This window comes from Zea mays, chromosome 10 (assembly GCF_902167145.1).
Source record: "Zea mays cultivar B73 chromosome 10, Zm-B73-REFERENCE-NAM-5.0, whole genome shotgun sequence".
Taxonomy (NCBI): Eukaryota; Viridiplantae; Streptophyta; class Magnoliopsida; order Poales; family Poaceae; genus Zea; species Zea mays.
The window spans coordinates 133,057,506-133,079,628 of record NC_050105.1 but is presented as its reverse complement, the minus strand read 5'-3'; the positions used below and the strand labels follow the sequence as shown (position 1 = coordinate 133,079,628).

General features: G+C 43.9%; 1 protein-coding gene across 2 annotated transcripts; it reads left to right on the top strand.

The window, feature by feature from the left end:
- The first annotated feature begins 17,693 nt into the window (after positions 1 to 17,693).
- LOC100217228 (uncharacterized) lies at positions 17,694 to 20,593 on the top strand. Of its 2 annotated transcripts, XM_008663291.2 has the most exons (10): positions 17,694 to 17,957; positions 18,080 to 18,452; positions 18,527 to 18,678; positions 18,805 to 18,900; positions 19,060 to 19,122; positions 19,250 to 19,318; positions 19,430 to 19,532; positions 19,701 to 19,772; positions 19,883 to 19,971; positions 20,082 to 20,593. In XM_008663291.2, the coding sequence occupies exons 2-10, from the start codon at positions 18,128 to 18,130 to the stop codon at positions 20,238 to 20,240; spliced, it is 1,128 nt and encodes a 375-aa protein (XP_008661513.1). In that variant the 5' UTR covers positions 17,694 to 17,957; positions 18,080 to 18,127; the 3' UTR covers positions 20,241 to 20,593. The 2 variants fall into 2 exon arrangements, with proteins under 2 accessions (XP_008661513.1, NP_001137056.1); NM_001143584.1 differs by having other exon boundaries at positions 17,946 to 18,452; positions 20,082 to 20,491.
- The last annotated feature ends 1,530 nt before the right edge of the window (positions 20,594 to 22,123 follow it).

Below are 22,123 nucleotides of genomic sequence, written 5' to 3'. Positions count from 1 at the left end.
CCGGACTGGGTGTTGGCCATGCAAGAGGAGCTCAATAACTTCAAGAGGAATGAAGTTTGGACGCTGGTGCCTCGTCCTAAGCAAAATGTTGTGGGAACCAAGTGGGTGTTCCGCAACAAACAAGACGAGCACGGAGTGGTGACGAGGAACAAGGCTCGACTTGTGGCAAAAGGTTATGCCCAAGTCGCAGGTTTGGACTTTGAGGAGACTTTTGCTCCTGTGGCTAGGCTAGAGTCCATTCGTATCTTGCTAGCATATGCCGCTCACCATTCTTTCAGGTTGTACCAAATGGATGTGAAGAGCGCTTTCCTCAACGGGCCAATAAAGGAGGAGGTGTACGTGGAGCAACCCCCTGGCTTCGAGGATGAACGGTACCCCGACCACGTGTGTAAGCTCTCTAAGGCGCTCTATGGACTTAAGCAAGCCCCAAGAGCATGGTATGAATGCCTTAGAGATTTCTTAGTTGCTAATGCTTTCAAGGTTGGGAAAGTCGATCCAACTCTTTTTACAAAGACATGTGACAGTGATTTGTTTGTGTGCCAAATTTATGTCGATGACATAATATTTGGTTCTACTAACCAAAAGTCTTGTGAAGAGTTTAGCAGGGTGATGACGCAGAAATTCGAGATGTCGATGATGGGCGAGTTGAACTACTTCCTTGGGTTCCAAGTGAAGCAACTCAAGGATGGCACCTTCATCTCTCAAACGAAGTACACGCACGACTTGCTAAAGCGGTTTGGGATGAAGGACGCCAAGCCCGCAAAGACGTCGATGGGGACCGACGGACACACCGACCTCAACAAAGGAGGTAAGTCCGTTGATCAAAAAGCATACCGGTCAATGATAGGGTCATTACTTTACTTATGTGCTAGTAGACCGGATATTATGCTTAGCGTATGCATGTGTGCTAGATTTCAATCCGATCCTAAGGAGTGTCACTTAGTGGCAGTAAAGCGAATCCTTAGATATTTAGTTGCTACGCCTTGCTTCGGGCTCTGGTATCCAAAGGGGTCTACCTTTGACTTGGTTGGATACTCAGATTCCGACTATGCTGGATGTAAGGTCGATAGGAAGAGCACATCGGGGACGTGCCAATTCTTAGGAAGGTCCCTGGTGTCGTGGAACTCTAAGAAACAAACCTCCGTTGCCCTATCCACCGCTGAGGCCGAGTACGTTGCCGCAGGACAGTGTTGCGCGCAACTACTTTGGATGAGGCAAACCCTCCGGGACTTTGGCTACAATCTGAGCAAAGTCCCACTCCTATGTGATAATGAGAGTGCTATCCGCATGGTGGAAAATCCTGTTGAGCACAGCCGCACAAAGCACATAGACATCCGGCATCACTTTTTGAGAGATCACCAGCAAAAGGGGGATATCGAAGTGTTTCATGTTAGCACCGAGAACCAGCTAGCCGATATCTTTACCAAACCTCTAGATGAGAAGACCTTTTGCAGGCTGCGTAGTGAGCTAAATGTCTTAGATTCGCGGAACTTGGATTGAACTGTAGCATACATATGTTTATGCCTTTGATCATGTTCTTTCTGCATTTTGTTGCTTATTGTGGTGCTCAAGTTGTACAAACCCTCCCCGGACCTCACAAGTCCGTTGCAAAGTGATGCACATGTTTAGGGGGAGATGTGTTACAACTTGACCCTTTGAGACTAACCATATGCTTGAGTTTGCTTGATTTAGTCTCGAAGGAGAATTGAAAGGGAAAAGGTGGACTTGGACCATGAAAGACTTCCACTGCACTCCGATGAGAGGGTAACTAATTCCAAGTTCATCTCATGAACTCTTATTGCCAGTTGCTCTTAATTGAAGATTTTGGTGAGGCAATGGGGTTAAAAGGGCCAAAGTTAATCCCGTTTTGGTGCTTGATGCCAAAGGGGGAGAAAATAAAGGCCAAAGAAATAAATGGATCAGCTACCACTTGAGAAACTTTGAAAATAGTAGAATAGAGCTTTTTTGTTTTGGCAAAACTCTCTTATTATCTCTTTTGTCAAAAGTTGGCTTCTTGTGGGGAGAAGTAGTGATTATGGGAAAAGGGGGGAGTTTTTGAAATCTTTGTTCAATCTCTTTTGGAATGACTCTCTTTATGCTTCAACATGTGTGTTTGACTTAGAGATAGAGATTTGAGTTTGATTTGCAAAAACAAACCAAGTGGTGGCAAAGGATGATCCACATATGCCAAAATTGAATAAAACTCAAATTTGTTTTATTTGAAGTGATTGTGCACTTGTTCTAGTTGCTTTATGTTGTGTTGGCATAAATCACCAAAAAGGGGGAGATTGAAAGGGAAATGTGCCCTTGGGCCATTTCTAAGTATTTTGGTGATTAAGTGTAAACACAAGTGCTTAAATGTGAATCTATGCCCATGGATGAACAAAGTGCAAATCACAAGTAAAGGTATGTTTCTAAGCCTTAGTACATTGGTTTTGTGTACTAATATATTTGTCTAAGTGTTAGAAACAGAGAGAAGAAGAAAAGGAGAATGTTGGCTGTGTACAGCCAACAGGCTGTTTCGGTCTGGGGCACCGGACTGTCCGGTGGTGCACCGGACAGTGTCCGATGCGCCAGGCTGCCTCGACCCGAAGACGCCGCTCTCGGGAATTTGCCGACGGCGTACGGCTAAAATTCACCGGACTGTCCGGTGTGCACCGGACTGTCCGGTGAGCCAACGGTCGGCCGAGCCAACGGTCGGCCGCGGAATCTGCGCGCGACACGTGGTCTGGCCAACAGTCGGAAGGAGGCACCGGACTGTCCGGTGTGCACCGGACTGTCCGGTGCGCCAGATCTGCAACGGTCGGCAACGGTCGGCTGCGCCTGTTAAGGAAAGAAATCGGGCACCGGACAGTGTCCGGTGTGCACCGGACTGTCCGGTGCGCCCGACGACAGAAGGCAAGGATGGCCTTCCAGATTTGTTCTCAACGGCTCCTAGCTGCCTTGGGGCTATAAAAGGGACCCCTAGGCGCATGGAGAAGTAAACCAAGCATTCCTTGAGCACTCTTGATCACTCACACATCAATCTTGCGCACTTGTTCGACATTCTAGTGATTTGAGCTCCGTTCTAGTGTGCTAGTCTCTTGAGCTCAAGTCTGGGTCTTGTGTGTGCGTATTCGCTGTGATCTTTGTGTCGTGTGTGAGTTGCTAATCCCTCCTTTGCTCCGTGATTCTCTGTGAACATCTTTTGTAAGGGCGAGAGGCTCCAAGTTGTGGAGATTCCTCGCAAACGGGATTGAGAAAAGAAAAGCAAGAACACCGTGGTATTCAAGTTGATCATTGGATCACTTGAGAGGAGTTGAGTGCAACTCTCGTCCGTTGGGACGCCACAACGTGGAGTAGGCAAGTTTCGTACTTGGCCGAACCACGGGATAACCACCGTGTCATCTCTGTGATTGATTTCTTGTGGTTATTGTGTTTTGGCTCCTCTCTAGCCACTTGGCCATAATTGTTCTAACACTTAACAAGTTTTTGTGGCTTAAGTTTTGAAGTTTTACAGGATCACCTATTCACCCCCCCCCCCCTCTAGGTGCTCTCAGCAGTTCAGCTAGCCTGGCCATCTTTTCTTTCTTCCTCTACACCTGTTGATGAAGCATCTCCATGTCTCTGATTTCTTGATCTATCTCATCCTCTGGCGGTGTCGGGCTAACAGCCTTCCTTTTCTGGCTTCGGGCCTCCCGAAGGGAGACTGTCTCCTGATTGTGGTCCAGCGGTTGCAGAGCTGCAGCCCCAGTTGCTGAAGCTTTCTTCGGCGCCATAGCGAAGGTTTATGATCGCCGAAGGTGTTCAAAAAACTCAAAGAGTGGAAGTGAGTTCACCGGAGGTGGGCGCCAATGTTGGGGACTTGCTCTCAAATGCTATGAGTTAAGAACAAGGCAACACAGAAAATGTTAACCAATAAAGTCCTTCGTCCTTCGAAGCATTATTTCCCTTAGGATATAATGACTTTCAGACAAAGGTTATGAAGGACTCACCTTCATAAACACAGCATACAATATCGAAGGGGGAATCATAAGGAATACGAAGGATAACATAGATAATCATATATGTATTGTTAACTTATTTATGCATTATTATTATGATGAAACAGAAATGACATAAAATTACAAATGTACCTTCAGCTTGGAAGGAGATGAAAGTACAAGTGTGACGCAAAAGCAAATGCCAAATCAGCGTGAACAGTACGGGGGTACTGTTCACCTATTTATAGGCACGGGACACAGCCCATACAAAATTACATTCATACCCTTTACATTTGATAATAATTCTATAGTAATCCACCGAGGTCTGAATAGCCTTTTCATCTTTAAGTCGGTTTCATTTTCTGCTACCACGCCGAAGCTTTCCCGTTCACATCTTCGGCGCTGTATCAACCTTCGTATTATTTTGGGCTTCTCCTACTGTGATACCGACTCGAGTCCGAAGATACCTGTTCACACATTATACTCCAGAAATACTGTTAAATCCTGTTTTTGAGGACCTTCGTAAGCCGAAGGCCCCCAACAAGTCCTTAGGTCGACCATTCTAGTCTAGGTTAGCGGTCCTACAATCAGCAAGGCTCTGATACCACTTATGTCACACCCGGTTTTGGAAGGTAAACCGAATGTGAACCATGTACGTGCCAGGATCAGAACTCACGTACACAGCGATTACATAATTGGACATTATCACACAATGCTTGAATTAAATAGCGGAAAGGTACTTTATTACATCAAGATGTCCAAGACATCCACATAGTCTATTACATAAACATTGTTCAATATAATTATCAAAGTACGGAAATAAGAAACGTAGATGCTAAGCCTACACAGGCAGCTGAATGGGGGTTTGCCACTAAGAAAGAACTAGAACTCATCATATTCCTGGAACTCCTCAAAGTCATCCATGTTGCTAGCTTCACCTCCTGAGAACTGAGAACAGTGGGGACAACGTGGGGTGGGGTGGTTTGTAAAGCAAGGGTGAGTACACTTCAACTTACTCAGCAAATGTCCCGTTTGACTAAAGTGGACTAGTTGTATGTGAAATTAAGGTTAAGCAGTTGCTTTTAGTTGGTCAAGTTTTATTACTATAAGTAGAGCCAAGTTTTAGTAATAACCCAGTTATTACCCGGAGGCACTCCCTCCAAGAGGAAATACCAGAGATCAGGATTATAATCACCATTATTAATCATCATCATAAAAGTAACCATTGTTCTTCTAATCGAAGAGGATCCCAAGGCTGCTCTTAACCATGAGCATGGCTGATATACCAGTTTCTAACACTCTACAGAGGTCGCACACTTTACCCACAAGCCGTGATTCCCATTCTGCCCGGGGTTCTAGCCTCCCCATTGATCACTACCAAGGTGACCTAGCAGGGTCTCACTACGTAGCCTTTACAAAGATTTCCCAGAGGTCATAGCCGCCCGTTAGGTTTCTCTAGTTTGATAAACACAGTACATCCCCCCAGAGGAAGGGTGACTAACAAAAACCAAATCAAAGAACCTCTGCAACCAACCTCGGCAGAGCAAGTACTGTGCCCGGACCCCATTGATGGCCCTACGGCGAAGCCAACTACTCCTCTGGTTCCTCTAATTAATCAGCTAAGGGCATCCCATTCCACCCTCATGGTTGCACTGTTATCCCGGGTTGTCACTCCCCAAACAGGTCCTTACGGAGAGGCACTCAGGAAAGATCCTGAGCCCCCTAAAGTAATCACAAGGACCCCATTGGGATAACATCATCGTATCATAAAAGATCACATCATGTTCATTGATTAAGTTAAAGCAATAGCATAAGCTAACCATGATTAACCCATAAAGGTAAACAAGGGTAAGGGAAATACAAACTAGTCAATCCTTAGGCTTCAATAAAGTAATGCGGGACAGTGAATTATAAAGTAAAGTAGGACATGATAGGTCTGAGGACACTTGCCTTCACTAGGTTGTTGCTCAGGGAGGTCTCCAACAACACACTCAGGAACCTCGGGCTGCTCGTTGTCTAAATAAAGCGAGCATACATTCAATACATTTGGAAAGTACAAATGAACATCACACCAAACATGTACAAACATTGGAACACGTCTTAAAAGGACACAATACTACATAAGGGATAATGAATTCATGGTGTAACATAAACTATAACATACATTAACTTTATTTGAAAATAGATTATTATTTCCCCTAAGTGTTACTTACAAGTACATAAACATAGTTGAACTTATTTTACTGTGACCTAAAGTTCAGAACAGAGATGAACTTATGTAATACATATTATTAATCTCACATGCTTAAACAAGTTTAAATCTCTAAGGTTCTCCTTTTCTTAAATAAATAAAACTGCATCTATACTAGTTCATATACAATCATAAAAATTAGAATGTGCGGACAGTAAGTGAAACCATTTTATTTAAACAGAGAATAATTCTATGAGCATTTTGCAATTTGAATCACTAAATTTGGAGCTCATATGCAAAAGTTATGAAATAAACAAGTTTGGGAATTCAAAATATGAAATTAGGGCTAATTCTGTGATTAAATAAAAGTCCAAGGGTCTAATTAAAACAAACCAGGGACCTATGCGCTAAAATAGAGGACGACGGGTTGATTTCCTAAAACCAGGGGGGTTCTTAAGCAAAACAGCCACGCCAAGGGGTATCGGGTAAATCTAACCGTTGGATCAGAGACCGACGGCCGAGATTAGATTTGCGGCCGAGGGCGCGCGCGCGGGGGCGAGCACTGACAAGCGGGACAGGGAGTGTCAGCGACAGAGGGGGAGAGAGCGCACTGAATGAGCGGGGGCCAGCGCCAGAGGGGAAACGGGGGTCCGAGCCATTCGATCGAGATCGGACGGGGAGGGGTCTGAAGGGGTCCGAACCATTTGATTAAGATCGGACGGGGAGAATCAGACCGGGAAGGATGAGCGGCTGCGGGTGGCGCTGACAGGTGGGCCAGGGCGTCAGGTGCGCGTGCGCGAAGCGGTATCCTGCGGTCCGGGCCGTACGATCTGAATCGGACGGGGGGAACTCAGACCTAGGGAAAACAAGCGGCTGCGGGCGCGCCGCTCCTCTCCGCGGCGGTGAGGTCGCCGGAGTTGAGGCGGGCGTGAGCTAGGGTGGCTCCGGGGTCGCCGGAGTTGGGCAGAGAGGAAGAGGGTGCCACGACGAACTCAATGGCGGGGAAGAGGCCATGAATGCACGGGCAGAGAGGGGAGAACGGCAGTGAGAGAGTTTCGGGCGGGCCGGAGAAACTCCGGTGAGCAATTCCGGCCATGGGGCGGGGACTTAAGGCGCGCTAAGGCCTGGGCTGGCTTCAGCAGAGGCAGAGGTGACATAGGGAACTACTCTAGTGAACTAGTCCGGGCTAAATCGGCTGGCCATCGCGCGAGCACGGCGGACCGTCGCGGTCGGGCACCGGCGAAGGCGAAATTGGACGAACACAGGGCGCCATAAGGGAAATTGGGCACGGGGACGGGTGTCTCACCTCGGGGCAGAGCTCAGGGAGGCTTGGAGCGGTCTCCGGCGAGTTGGATGGCCGGGAACACAGGTGCGGGTCTCCGGCGGCGACTGGCGGCGAGGGCAGAGCGCGAGAGAGGGCGAAGCTGCACGAAATGAGGTGAGGGGTGTGCGCGGGGCTCTAGCGAGGCTCTAAAAAGAGAGCTAGGCGCGTGGGCGAGCGTCGTGGCCGAGAAACCGGGCGACGTGCGCGAGTGCGCATGCGCTGGTCCACGGCGGGCACAAGGAAGGCAGATCTTACAAGGCGGGTCCCCGACGCAGAGAGAGAAAAGGGGGCGTGTGGGGGCAACGGCTCGTCACTGGCAAATCGGGGCCGCGAGTCAGAGAGAGAGAGGGAGCGAACAGGCGAAGTAACAGACGCCGACAGGTTGGGTCCACTGGACAGCGAGAGAGCGAGGGAGAGAGGGCGCACGGGTTTGCGCCGACAGGTGGGGCTCGCCTGTCAGGCAGAAAGGGCGCACGGGCGCGGACGCACGCGGGCTGGGCTTAATGGGCTGCCTTGGGGCGAATTAGCTTTTCCTATTTCCCTGGAATTTATAATGCCTTTTCTATTTATTTTCTCTAGGGTTTTCAATTCAAACTCAAACTAGGTTTCATATTCAAATAAATTCAAACTTGTGCAACACTTCAAAGAATATTTAAACTCAGCATGATGCAACATGTTATGACTCATAAGGTTTTGGCAATAATAAATAATTAACCTCCACTAGTTTAAGCTATTTCTAATTAAAGGGAAAAAGAGAGAGAGAATCTAGAGAGAGAGAAAGCCTAGAGTGAGAAAAGAAAGAGTAACACATGATTTTGGGTGATAATGAGAAAGAAATTTTATACCCCCAAAATCAGGGTGTTACAAATGGTCTCCACCAAAAATCCAAGAATATGATCTATGGCAAGGAAACATATGTGAGGTGAGGTGTATGAGCCACTGGTCGATGATCAATGGCCACACATCCCCATTTTTGTCGAAAATAGCATGAATGGCCATTTTCAATAATACCGAAGGATAACACCTACAAATTGTTGACAAAAAAGGTCTCCACCAGAAATCCAAGAATGTGATCTATGCTAAGAAAGCATATGTGGGGTGAGGTGTACGAGTCTCTGCTCGATGATCAATGGCCTCACTACACCCATTTTTTGTCTAAAATAGCCATGAACGACCATTTTCAATAATACCGAAGGCTAACACCTACCGATTTTTGACCAAGAAATGGTCTCCACCAAAAATCCAAGAATGTGATCTTTAGCAACGAAACATATGTGGGTGAGGTGTACGAGCCTCTGGTCGATGATCAATGGCCACACAAACCCTATGTATTGTTTATTGGATATTATTTTCCATTCCTATGGTAGTGGCATCAACTGAAAAAAAAACTTTTTAAAGTTAAAATTATTGAAGAACTACTTAAGATCTACAATGTTTCAGGAACGTTTGAACAATTTGACAACCCTATGTATTGAAAAACAGTTGTTGGTTGAGGTCAATGTCAACACTATCATTGATGACTTTGTATCAAGAAATGTAAGAAGAAACTATTAAAATATTATATGAATAATTTAATATAGTTTAAATATCATGATGATTTCTACTGATAAAAAGTGGGTGTATATTAAGAAAAATTATTTATATAGAAGAGACCCCCGGTATTTGAGTCCGCACTAGTTCTCCAAAATGTCAGCTCTCGCCCTCGTTGTTTGGTGCTTTGGCGGTGGTTTCGGTACAGTCGATCAGACGAAGATTTGCGCAACACGACCCATGCAGCCCAAGCCCTTCGCATGGACAAACAAGGACCTAAACTAGGTTCTCTTCTGTGTAATACCCAAACTTGTAAACCACATTATGTCACACCCGGTTCCAGGGGTAGAACCGAGCACATACCATATGTGTGCCAGGATCCATTTCCACACATATGTTGACGTCACAAGTGTAGTATATCAAAAGACAATGCAATAAAGGCGTAAAGAGAGTAGAATACTTTATTACATCATCTAAAATATTGTATCTTTAACAAGTATCACATCAAAGTAAAGCGGAAATAAACAACTGGGCGATCTCCCACAAGAAGATGACCGGCGCATCGTTAGACTTAGAAATCATCGTCGTCGATAAAATCTCCATCAAAGTCTCCAGCATCACCCTCTAATCAAAATATTAGCAAGGGTGAGCTCACTTATGGTCGGGGCTCAGCAAGTGGGGAAAAATTAATGCAGGTATAACAAGGTGAGGCTAAGGTTGAGCAGTAAGCATTTTAGTTGGTCAACATTTTATTAACAACACCTGTCTTACTAATGAGTGTGAATCCCAAATATCCCATTAAACAAAGGAATATGGATATAACAAAAACACTTAAGTGAAACCACTTAAGCAAATTATTGGCAGATCATCGGATCTCAATTTAATTCCATCTTCCAGTTCAATTATCATGTGAGGAGTCCAGGTCGCTCATAACCGGGAGCACAGCTGATATATCAGTTTTACACTCTGCAGAGGTGGTACAACTTTACCCACAAGCCATGTATCCCGTCTAGCCCGGGTTGATCGGACCCTTAAACACTGCCGAGGTGAATGGCTAGGGATCCATTATGAGGCTTTCACAAAATACACTTAATACGAAGCAACCCGCTAAGGTTTCTAAAGACGATGGTGGTGGCCCCCTGGGTGAGGTACCTTAGACAAGAATACGACCCCATGTTAACGTGGGCTGCCAGCACCTACCGCTCCCCCTCTTGCCCATATTTCAGGTAAGGTTGCTATGCACTAAGCATATAAAGCTAATTACCAAAGCCAGAGCCATGATAGCACTCGTGGTTGCACTGTTATCCTGGGTGGTCACTACATGTTCCAATTAATTCGGAATAATGTTATCTTAACCATCGGGTTAATGTCATAATTGCCAATTAAATTTTTGGAACATTAAAACCAATTAATGAGTGACATTAAAAATCATTAAGTTGAGCGATAGCATAAATTTTGCACAGCTTAATAATTTTCTCAGGTTAAACAAGGAATACAGGTAGTAAATCTAGGAAATCCTTAATTACGTAAACCCATCAAATTATGCAATATATCAAAAAGTTAACATTATTATATGCAATGAGTAGGTACAAACAGAATATGCAGAGGGAGAATCCACTTGCCTTGCTCAAGCGAGTCCTGCGGATCGTCTTCGAACGAGTTCGGTTCGTCTACCGCACAGTCCGCTTCTAATAGAGTCGCATAGCGCACATACAAAAATAAAACATACACCAATAAATAAACATGCACCATTTCATAAACATACACCAATACATCATTAAACACACATTAACATATCGCACTAATCACATCTTAAATTCGTCCTAATCGCGTAAATACTTATTAATTCAATTATAGCTATTATTGTGAGTCCTAAATGGTGAATTTATGGGTGGGTGCAATAAATATAGTTTAACTAGTATTAATATATTTTAACATCATCAATAAAAATAAATAATACTTATTGTCTTTTAATACTAATAAATAAATTAATATCTTTTATTATTTATAACTCAAATTATTTAGTATAGCAAAAATAAATTTAACATTCTAAAAATCCCTATAAATACTAATTGAACTTTTATCACACAAGTGAGGTTATTTTGACATAAACTATTATTTTAACAATTTTAGTGCTAAATTTGTAAACATGCTTATTTGGCTAGTAGAAATCTACTTTCCATCCTACTAGTGATATTTTCTCCTTTCTTTATAAAAAGAAAATGTTAATAAAATAATTAGATAAATCATCTAAAAATCCTATATTATTCATGTGACATGAATTCTATACCATTTTCTAAAACCATTAAAATGCACCTATAACTATAATTCTCCAAATAGTTTCTAAAGTTTATTGCGACCAAATTTACCTACAAAAATTCCTATCTATTGTTTTTATCACCAACGTGACTACTAATTTTTTTGTCATCTTTTTCTAATCCAAAAATCATCGCATCGATTAACATGAATTCTCACGGTGCTCTAATAATCGCATATCTCTAACGAATTCCACAACACACATACACATAAATTGCGAATCACACGTGTTCATATTACAACAAACAAAATATACAACTCATGAATCGAAATCGAATCAAAAAGTACTTTTATAAAATACTCAAAATAATTTGGGTCGTCATCAACCTTGGGTTCGTGCGTGTGACGGCGATGGATCGACGGGTTTTCGGCCGGGTGAAGAGGAGCAGGGCTCGACTACGGACGGCGGATGGCGAGTGCGTGGCTCCGGCGACGAACTGCGGGCTCCGGTAAACTCCGACAACGAACGGCAACGCACGACTGCACTGGCGATGAGCGAGGAGAGCTAGAGAGAGAGGCGAGTTCGGGTAGGGGAGGATGGGAGAGAGACTCAGCTGCCATTTTATAGAGAGAGGGAGGGGAGAGGGAGAGTCAGCCAGAGAGAGGGAGAGGTGGCCGGCTGTTAATGGGGCGCCGTCGGACTTCATGTACTGTCAATGCGTTGGTTACCCAAGGGAGGAATAATAGAATGAGGAAGAAACGAATGCTGTGAAGATCCTTAACGCAGTGAACGAACGGACGCGTCAACGGACATGCAGGGAGCTCGGGCGTGCTCGGACGTCGGCTGGCTGGCGCGCAGGCTGGGCGCACGGCGTGGGCGTCGGACTCGCGGCGCTGCTCGGCTGCAGGGTGGCCGGGACGCGTGGGGCCAAGGAAGCTCCTGGCGCGCGGCACTCAGAGAGAGAAGCAGAGAGAGATGAGAGGAGAGGAGAGGGAAAGAGCTAGGGGAGAGAGAGAGAGCTGAAGGGAGGCGACGGCGGCTGGCTTCTGCCAGGGACGCGCGCGGCGCGCATAGGGTTTTCGGATAATGGTTAATGGGTAAATGGGCCCTGGTGGGCCGGTTTTAGATTAGGTTTTTTTAGAAAATTCGAAATGCATTTTTAAATAGCTCAAAATTTCATAAAAAATACACCAAAACTATTTATAAATAAAATACTTGTTTTTAGACTAATAATTATTATATTATTTAATTATTATATTAATTACTAGGTTTTTCTTTAAAAAGGATTGATAATAAACATCCGATAAACAATCAAGCGCATACAAAGAAAATGATCAAAATGCAAATAAATAATTAAAAAAATATTATTACCATATTTTACTAATTTTATTATTTTTAGTTGATGGGTTTTGTGGTGTTACAAACCTACCCCTCTTAAAAAGAATCTCGTCCTCGAGATTAAGAAACTTCCGAGAATAACTGGGGAAATTCTGCTCTGAGTTCATCTTCTCTTTCCCAAGTGGCCTCATCTTTCGAATGATGACTCCACTGAACCTTGCACATGTTAATGACTTTACTCCATGTAATTCTGTGAGATGTTTCCAGAATTCTGACCGGGTACTAGAATAAGTCAAATCCTCATTAACATTCAGTTCTTCCATGGGTAACTGTTCTTCTGGTACTCTTAAGCACTTCTTAAGTTGTGATACGTGAAATACGTCATGCACATCTGATAAACTATCAGGTAGCTCTAAATGATAGGCTACTTCACCTTTTCTTTCCAAAACCTTGAATGGGCCAATATAGCGAGGTGATAATTTTCCCTTAACCTTAAACCTTTTCATTCCTCTCATCGGTGAAACTTTAAGGTAGATAAAGTCTCCTACTTCAAACATCATCTCTCTTCTTCTATTATTAGCATAGCTTTTCTGTCTTGACTGTGCTGTCTTCAAATTTTCTCTGATAATCTGCACTTGCTTTTCGGCTTCTTGGAGAATTTCTGGACCGAATACTTGACTTTCTCCAGTCTGATTCCAGTAAAGCGGTGTTCTACACTTTCGTCCATAAAGTGCTTCAAATGGTGCCATTTTTAGATTTGCCTGATAACTGTTGTTATATGAAAATTCTGCATAAGGCAAACTTTTATCCCAGTTTCTACCATGCTTTAGAGCACAAGCTCTTAGCATGTCTTCCAACACTTGGTTTGTCCTTTCTGTTTGCCCATCCGTTTGCGGATGATAAGCTGAACTAAAATTTAGCTTGGTATCCATGGACTCATGTAGCCTTTTCCAAAAGCGCGAGGTAAACTGGGTTCCTCGATCTGATACGATCTTCTTCGGTACTCCATGCAGACAAACAATCCTCGACATATATAACTCTGCTAATTGGGCTCCCGAGTAAGTTGTCTTCACAGGTATAAAGTGTGCTACTTTAGTTAACCTGTCTACTATGACCCATATTGAATCATAGCCATCTAAGCTGAACTAAAATTTAGCTTGGTATCCATGGACTCATGTAGCCTTTTCCAAAAGCGCGAGGTAAACTGGGTTCCTCGATCTGATACGATCTTCTTCGGTACTCCATGCAGACAAACAATCCTCGACATATATAACTCTGCTAATTGGGCTCCCGAGTAAGTTGTCTTCACAGGTATAAAGTGTGCTACTTTAGTTAACCTGTCTACTATGACCCATATTGAATCATAGCCATCTCGAGTACGGGGTAGTCCAACTATGAAATCCATACTGATTTCTTCCCATTTCCATTCAGGTACCTTGAGAGGTTGTAGCAATCCTGCTGGTCTTTGGTGTTCGGCTTTAACTCGCTGACACACGTCACATAATGCAACATGTGTAGCAACATCTCTTTTCAAACCGTACCACCAATACTTTTCCTTAAGATCCTGGTACATCTTTGTACTTCCAGGGTGAATAGAGTAAGCTGAATCATGAGCTTCTCTCAAAATAAGTTGGCGCAAGTGCTCAATTTCGGGTACACAGATTCTCTTCTTAAACCATACCGTGCCTTGTTCATCTTCCGTGAAATCTAGGGCTTTACCCAAACCAATGAAAGCTTTAATTTCCTTAATCTTCTCATCGGACTCTTGTCCTTTACGAATCTCTTATTCCAAAGTAGATTCAACTTCCATAACTATTGCTTCTACATTATTGAGCATACCAAGGTTGAGTTGTTCCATTTCCCAACACAATTCTTGTGACATCAAATGAGTAGTGATGTTGTTCACTTGACCCTTAAGGCTCAAAGCATCAGCTACTACATTTGCTTTTCCAGGGTGATATTGTATTTCCAAATCGTAGTCCTTAATCAACTCAAGCCATCTTCTCTGTCTTAGGTTGAGTTCTTTCTGAGTGAATATATATTTCAAGCTTTTGTGATCCGTGAAGATTCTGCACTTGTTTCCAATCATATAGTGCCTCCAAATCTTCAAAGCATGCACTACGGCAGCTAGTTCCAAATCGTGCGTAGGATAATTCTTCTCATGTTTCCTCAACTGTCTTGAGGCATAAGCTATCACTTTTCCTTCTTGCATTAGCACACATCCAAGTCCAAGGTGTGATGCATCGCAATACACATCAAATCCCTTGTGGATGTCTGGCATTACCAATATTGGTGCAGTGGTTAACCTCTTCTTGAGTTCTTCAAAACAATTCTGGCAAGCTTCATCCCACTTGAACTCTTTACCTTTCTCCAGTAGAGAGGTAAAGGTTTCACTAACTTGGAAAAACCTTCAATAAATCTTCTATAGTATCCTGCCAATCCAAGAAAACTTCTGATCTTGGACGCATCCTTTGGTTGCTTCCAATCCAGTATCTCACTTATCTTTCCTGGGTCCACTTTAATTCCACCATCGGTAACGATATGCCCTAAGAAAGCAACTTCCTTAAGCCAAAAATCACACTTCGAGAACTTTGCGTACAGTTGGTTGTCACGAAGCTTTTGTAGGACTAGCCTTAGATGATCTTCATGTGTTTCTTCATTCGGAGAGTATATCAGTATGTCGTCAATGAATACGACCACAAACTAATCCAGATATTCCATGAAAACTTTATTCATCAAGTTCATAAAGTATGCTGGTGCATTAGTCAGTCCGAACGACATGACCAAAAATTCATATAATCCATATCTTGTCGTGAAGGCTGTCTTCGGTACATCTTCTGCTCGAATCTTTAACTGATGATATCCCGATCTCAGATCTATCTTCGAGAATATCTTAGCTCCTTTCATTTGATCGAATAAATCTTCAATCCGAGGTAATGGGTATTTATTTTTGATAGTTACTTCGTTCAAACTTCTACTCTTGTGCCTCTTTGTGATCTATATTGTAAGGGTGAGAGGCTCCAACTTGTGGAGATTCCTCGCAAACGGGAGAAGAACACTAAACAAAAAGACCGTGGTATTCAAGATGATCATTGGATCACTTGAAAAAGGGTTGAGAGCAACCCTCGTCCTTTGGGACGCCACAACGTGGAAGTAGGCAAGTGTTATACTTGGCCGAACCATGGGATAAAATATTGTGTCTCTTGTGCTGCTTTTCTCTGAGATTGTTTTATTCGCAAGAGCTCGCTTCATAGCAACTTGGTTAACTCGCACTAACAATTTTGTAATCAAGTTTGTGGCTATTTAGTGTTTGGTTTTACAGGATCACCTATTCACCCCCTCTAGGTGCTCTCAACCTGTATTAAAATTGATCACTTAATTATTTCTGTACCGAACACATGAAACCTTCGGAAAATCATAACTTAAAATTCGTAACTTCGAATTTAGTGATTCTTGTCCCTACAGTCTCGTTTCGATGCGTAGATTATTATTATGTATTCTGTATTCATGCTTGGTGTGATGTTAATTTATCCCTTGTACCATGTTTGTTTGTATTGTGGCCAGTAACGAGCTAGTGACCGAGGATCCAGGTGTTCAGCAGGTAGAAGTTGTTGAGCAGGAGCTCATTGAAGGCAAGTTATGCCCTTGACCACTTTTATTTACCCAATAATGTTCTTTATAATTATTTTATCATGCATAGGCTTAATTTTGATGGGACCCAATAGGCCACCGTAGTCTAGTTATCTTTTCACCTTGTTTACCCCTGAACTTTTGGATAGTCTTTGCTATTGCTATATATGGTTTTGGGTGTTGAGATAACTATTACACATAATCATACTTTATTATTGTTCTATTTCTGTTCATGATAAGACAATTATGTTAATTGGAACATCGAGCTTAACTTGAGAAACACGTGCCACCACAAGGGTGGAATGGGACGCCCTTGGCTGACTAACTAGGAAAGCTAGTGGAGGACTACCTTACCCGAAAGGGGCAAGGGCAGTAGGAGAGTAGGCGTGTAGGGAGGTTCTCAGGTTGATTTTGCTGCGATGGCGGTCAGACGGGGGATTCCTGCATTGCTCCTCCTAGAAACTGTAGCGGGTTTTCTGAAGCTAGTAGAACTTTGTAAAGGCCTCGTAGTGGATCCTTAGTCATTCACCTCAGCAGTGTCTAAGGGCTTTGCAAACCCAGGCTAGACGGTATACACAACTTGTGGGTAAAGGGTACCACCTCTACAGAGTGTAAAACTGGTATACTAGCCGTGCTCGCGATCATGAGCAGCTCACGACTCTCGCATGATTAATTTATGGAATTAAATTCAATTTTGTCATTTGCATCTCATTGTGGTTTTATTATTAATTTTGATCTATTATTACTCTGGTTTGGTATCTACTTACATTTAGTAACTGCTAATAAAACTTGACCAACTTATTAAAAGCAATGCTCAGCTTTAACCCTTATTTGTTAATCAGCCTTATACTTCACATGAACTCCCACCTTTGGTGAGTTTATGCACATTATTCTCCACAACTTGTTGAGCTATGATCTTTATGAGCTCACCCTTGCGATATATAAACTCCCCATAGGAGAAGAACAGGTGGTCCAGGAGAAGCCTTACAACGAAGAGTACGAGCTCATTTAGGTGGCGTCTCTCAGTCGGCTTTATGGGATTGATATTTAATTCTCTTTATTATTATCATTTATTTTTTGCAAGACTTCCGCTATGAAATAATGATACTTGTGACATTTATCTCTATATACTTCGTCGTTATATGTGATGTTCTTTTTTTAGCGTACATATGTCAGTTAAATCCGGATGTGACATTTTGTTTGGGCTCCAGTGCAGGCCGGTAGTTGCAAAGAATGGGCTGGGCTGGCTGCACTGGTCACTGGGCCGGACGGTTGGTCCAATCAAATTGTTTTTAACCTTTTTTGGATTGGAGGTCGTTGCCGCGTCATCGGGCCTGCGGATGACCTTATCGCGTAGCGGTTGACGTGCGACGCGCTGATTGGAGGGAGCAAATCCCCTCTCGTCTGGCGCCGGCAGCGCCCACACGGCCACACGCCTCCCGCCACGACCACACGCACGCACCGCTGGCGGGACGACGGGCCAAGCAAGCAAGCACGCAGTCACGGTCGAAACCAGCGGACGACTACTAGACGAGGAGGAGGAGGAGGGAAACTGAAACTGAAAACTAGCGGCGGCCGGAGAAAGAGAGCTGCGTTGCGCCGCTGGTCTCCATCCATCGATTTGTTTTGTTGGCTTCTTCGCATGTGATTCCGCCAGTAGGAGTGTTGCTTATCTACCCCTCCTCCTCGGCTCCTCCACAACGTCCAGATCATCAGAGCCAGAGGGTAAAACGGAATAGTCTATTCCCAGTAGTGATAAACAAAACAAAGAATCTTCTCTGTCTTCGTGCGGTGTGCCTGCCATTTCCAGGCCCAGCTGTTCATTCTCGAGGCTCCTTCTCTTGTAGTTCGTCGTCCTTGCGCAGCAGATCGAGAGGCTGAGGGGAGAGGGATCCATGGAGCTGGGAAAGCCCCTTTCGGCGCACAGATGTAGCTACACCGCTACCTACACCCACTGTTCCATAGGCTTCTCCCCTCGGGTCGTCCGTACCAGCTGGATCCGCGCGGCGGCTGAGGGCGGCGACGGCGGGGCAGACCGGCGACGGAGAGGTGCCAGCTTCGCCGCCGATGGGCCCAGGGTCGTCGAGGTCGCCGCTGCCCCGGTGGCTACTAGCGGAGGCGCCGCCGGAGCAGCCGGGAGCGCGGGGTTCGGAGCACGGGACGCGGAACTCGCCATGTGGGACAAGCTCGGGGCGGTCGTCAGGCTCAGCTATGGCATTGGTGAGGCTCAGCTATCCATGCATTCAAATTCAATCAATCCTCCCGGCTAATCTGTCGATGTCTGCACTGCACAGGGATCTACGGGGCCATGGCACTCGCCGGGAGATTCATATGCCAAATGGCCGGGATAGACTGCACGGGGGGCTTCCATCCGTCTCTCACGGCACTCGTCGAGGGTCTTGGCTATGCAGCTCCACCAATCATGGCTCTGCTCTTCATCCTCGATGTATGTACAGCGTCCTCCCATTTCCAGCTCCAGTCAGATCAGCTAGTTGATTTGCCTTTTATTATCTCTGCTTAACTCGTGCTGGTAGATAACTTTTGCATGTGGCCTGCTAATTTCTGCTTTCAGGATGAAGTTGTCAAGTATTCGCCTCACGCGCGTGCCATCCGTGATGTGGAGGATGAGGAGCTTCGCAGCTTCTTCTGTGGCATGTCACCATGGCAGGTACATCAGGTTCTAAATAGACTTAGAGATCAACATGAAACGTGGAATCACTCATCTAGTGATATTATCCTAAATTTGTCAGCTGTTATGTAGAATGGCTTGGAGCTCCTAGCTAAAACCAATATATATAAAAAAACTAATCTTTTCTTATACCTGTAGTTCATCCTCATCGTGGCTGCTAGCTCAATTGGCGAGGAGCTGTTCTACCGCGCCGCCATTCAGGTATGTGCTGCCTGTCTCCATTGTCGTTATGTAAGTTTACTCATGTAATTAGCATAGATATGTTTTCACTTCATTTGATCTGCTCATATCGTTGATGATGGTAAAAAAAACATTGAAATAATTGTAGGGAGCATTGGCCGATATTTTCCTGAGAAGCACGGAGCTAATGAAGGATGCTCGAGGGATTGCATCACTGGTATAAACACATATATGCTTTTTCAGCTGAATCGAGATGAAACTGAATTTTGCGATACACAAGACCACCTAATACATGTCTCTATGAAACTGTGCCGGCGCAATAATGCAGAGTGGTATCGTTCCTCCTCTGGTTCCATTCGCTCAGACGTTCGCGGCAGTCATCACTGCAGCCCTCACAGGAACCCTCTACTACGTCGCCACAACTCCGAAAGGTGACCCAGATGTCCTCCTGACGACGACAGTCCTGATTCGCGTGACTATGTTAATTTCTTTTGTTTTTTTTCTTATCTCCAGGCTCCAGCTAGGTAGTGTTAATCTTGAAATCTATTAAAACCCTATATATGTGAGGTGACAATGCGCTGTTCACTCAAAATTTTCAGACCCTACGTATGTGGTGACACCAGCGATGCGTTCGCGCACAGGGCGTGAGAACCTCAAGAAACTATTTGCAGGTTTGTTTGGTCATATATCTACTATAGATTCTTTTTAAATTTGTAGCCGTGGTGATGTTGCAAAGTAGTTAGATTTTTAGCCTTTGACATATGCATGCATGGATTTGCAGCTTGGTACGAGAGGAGGCAAATGAGGAAGATATACTCGCCGCTTCTGGAAGGAATCTTGGCTTTCTACCTTGGCTTCGAATGGATCCAGGTACGCATATATAGCAGGTCCAGCCCATGCATGATATCAGATTTAAGTTCATCGTCAGGTGTATATATAATTCATGCAACAAATTGACAATGTATATCTGCGTGTGGCAGACCGACAATATCCTGGCACCTATGATCACCCACGGCATATACTCCACCGTTGTTCTTGGCCATGGGCTCTGGAAGATCCACGACCACCGGAGAAGGCTACGGCAGCGGATTCAGAAGGTCAGGAGTGAAGGGAGTAGCTCTGCAGACGACACATTGTAACTGCAGCATATGTAGATCGGCGTGGTCTACTGCTGGATAGCTAGCTGCTGATTGCACGCACGTACTGGGTGATCGATCGATCTACCGATCAGTCAGAAGACCAGAGGCGTACGTCTCACAAGTTTTGATCTACTTAATTAATATCAACAAGGTAGGTATAAGATTGGGCAAAAATATATATATAATGCATGTAGTCATGTAATGTAGATACAATGTGTACATATATGGATAAATATATGCAGGCTGTAATCAATATAGGAAGTATATAGTGTACGATTGCGACATCCAAGTATGTTATAATCCTAGTATCACGTATGCATGCAAGGAATATACCAGCCACATCCTTTCTTTCTCGTCCCTCTCCCACACTTGCAATGTTACATCTATTCGGAACATCCATGCACGAGAAGGCTCGATCTATGGTCTAATAGTTCGATTTAGTTTGTGAGTCTTAGAAAGAACATATATGTTCACCCTATTTAAGCTCTTGCTGGATCCTTTCACTACTGCTATGCTAAATGGAAAGAAAAAGAGAAATCAAGGCCCTATTTGCATCATCTAAAATTAAACTATTAACGTTTAGGAGGGTTAAAACTTAGGTGGTGGTAAAAGTTTAGTCCGGTGTTGTTTGAATACAATGATTACAAGTGAAAAACTTTCCAAGACAAAGACTCATGTATATCCCTTAGTCCATATTAGTTCATATTTATCGACTAATAGACTAATGGATAGTTAGGCTAGAAACTAAAAAAAACAGTTTACGCTTTGAAAATCTAGGCCTAAAGTTTAGTCATGGTATCCAAATATATCCTGAACTTTGACTAGTAAATTCTTCATCATAATAACTACATGAGTCCTTTTATTGTAATAATTATTCTAGAGCTAGATCAAAGTCATGATTGTTCTCTTTAGGGCTTGTTCGGTTTAAAGGGGTTTGAGGGGGATTGGAGGGGATTTAATCCCCTCCTATTTAAATTTGTATAGAAGGGGATTTAATCCCCTCCAATCCCCCTCAATCCACCTCTAACCGAACAAGCCTTTAGAGGGTAGGAGTTCTACCCATTAGAGAACAAAGGTCATGACCAATACGACCTAGAAGCACGTAGGGGAAAGGCGGGTTCCAGCGTTGTTCGGTATCAGTTGATGACATGGCCATGCGTGTGATCGTTACCAATCGTCGCGGTGTTATTACTGGTCGGTCACGATTCGCAGTCGATACCAACCGTGTTGGACTGGAACAGTCGATACCAACCTCACCATTGGAGAATTGGTCTATACGGATGGCCTGTTGACACTTAGCACTTTCTGATTTGTTTATGTTATTTTCAATTTCAAAAAAAACCAAAAAATCAAAAAAAAAATCATGTAATCCAGCTTATAAAAAGTGTAAGAGTGTTTGAACTCATTCACACATCTCAAACTTCAAATTTCTCTACCGCCTCAAATTTCTCATCCCTCGTTTCATTCGAGTACATTATTGTTGTGATGCCTTTATCGAGTTCGGACATTGACATAACAGAAGACGAGATAATTGAGTTGTTGCATCAAACTATAGTGGATGAGACGACAAAGTTTACCTTCCAGTCTTCCACGAGGAGGCAAAGGATGCAACATCGAAGCTACATCGAGCGAGACTGTGAAGCTACCCACGATCGATTGATGCAAGACTACTTTAGTCCATCCTTCGCTTGTTGCCGTAGATTGTATATGCTGCTGGAGCGACATGAACAAGATTGGATTTGACTGTTATGTGGCTTGTAGTGAGTGCTAGTGTCAACGAGAGGTTGTTTGGCAATGGCACGGTTTGGAACTATGGATCGCCAGTGGTGCTAGTATATTATATTGGGGCAACATCTCTAATGTAATCATGCCTTCGTTTGTTT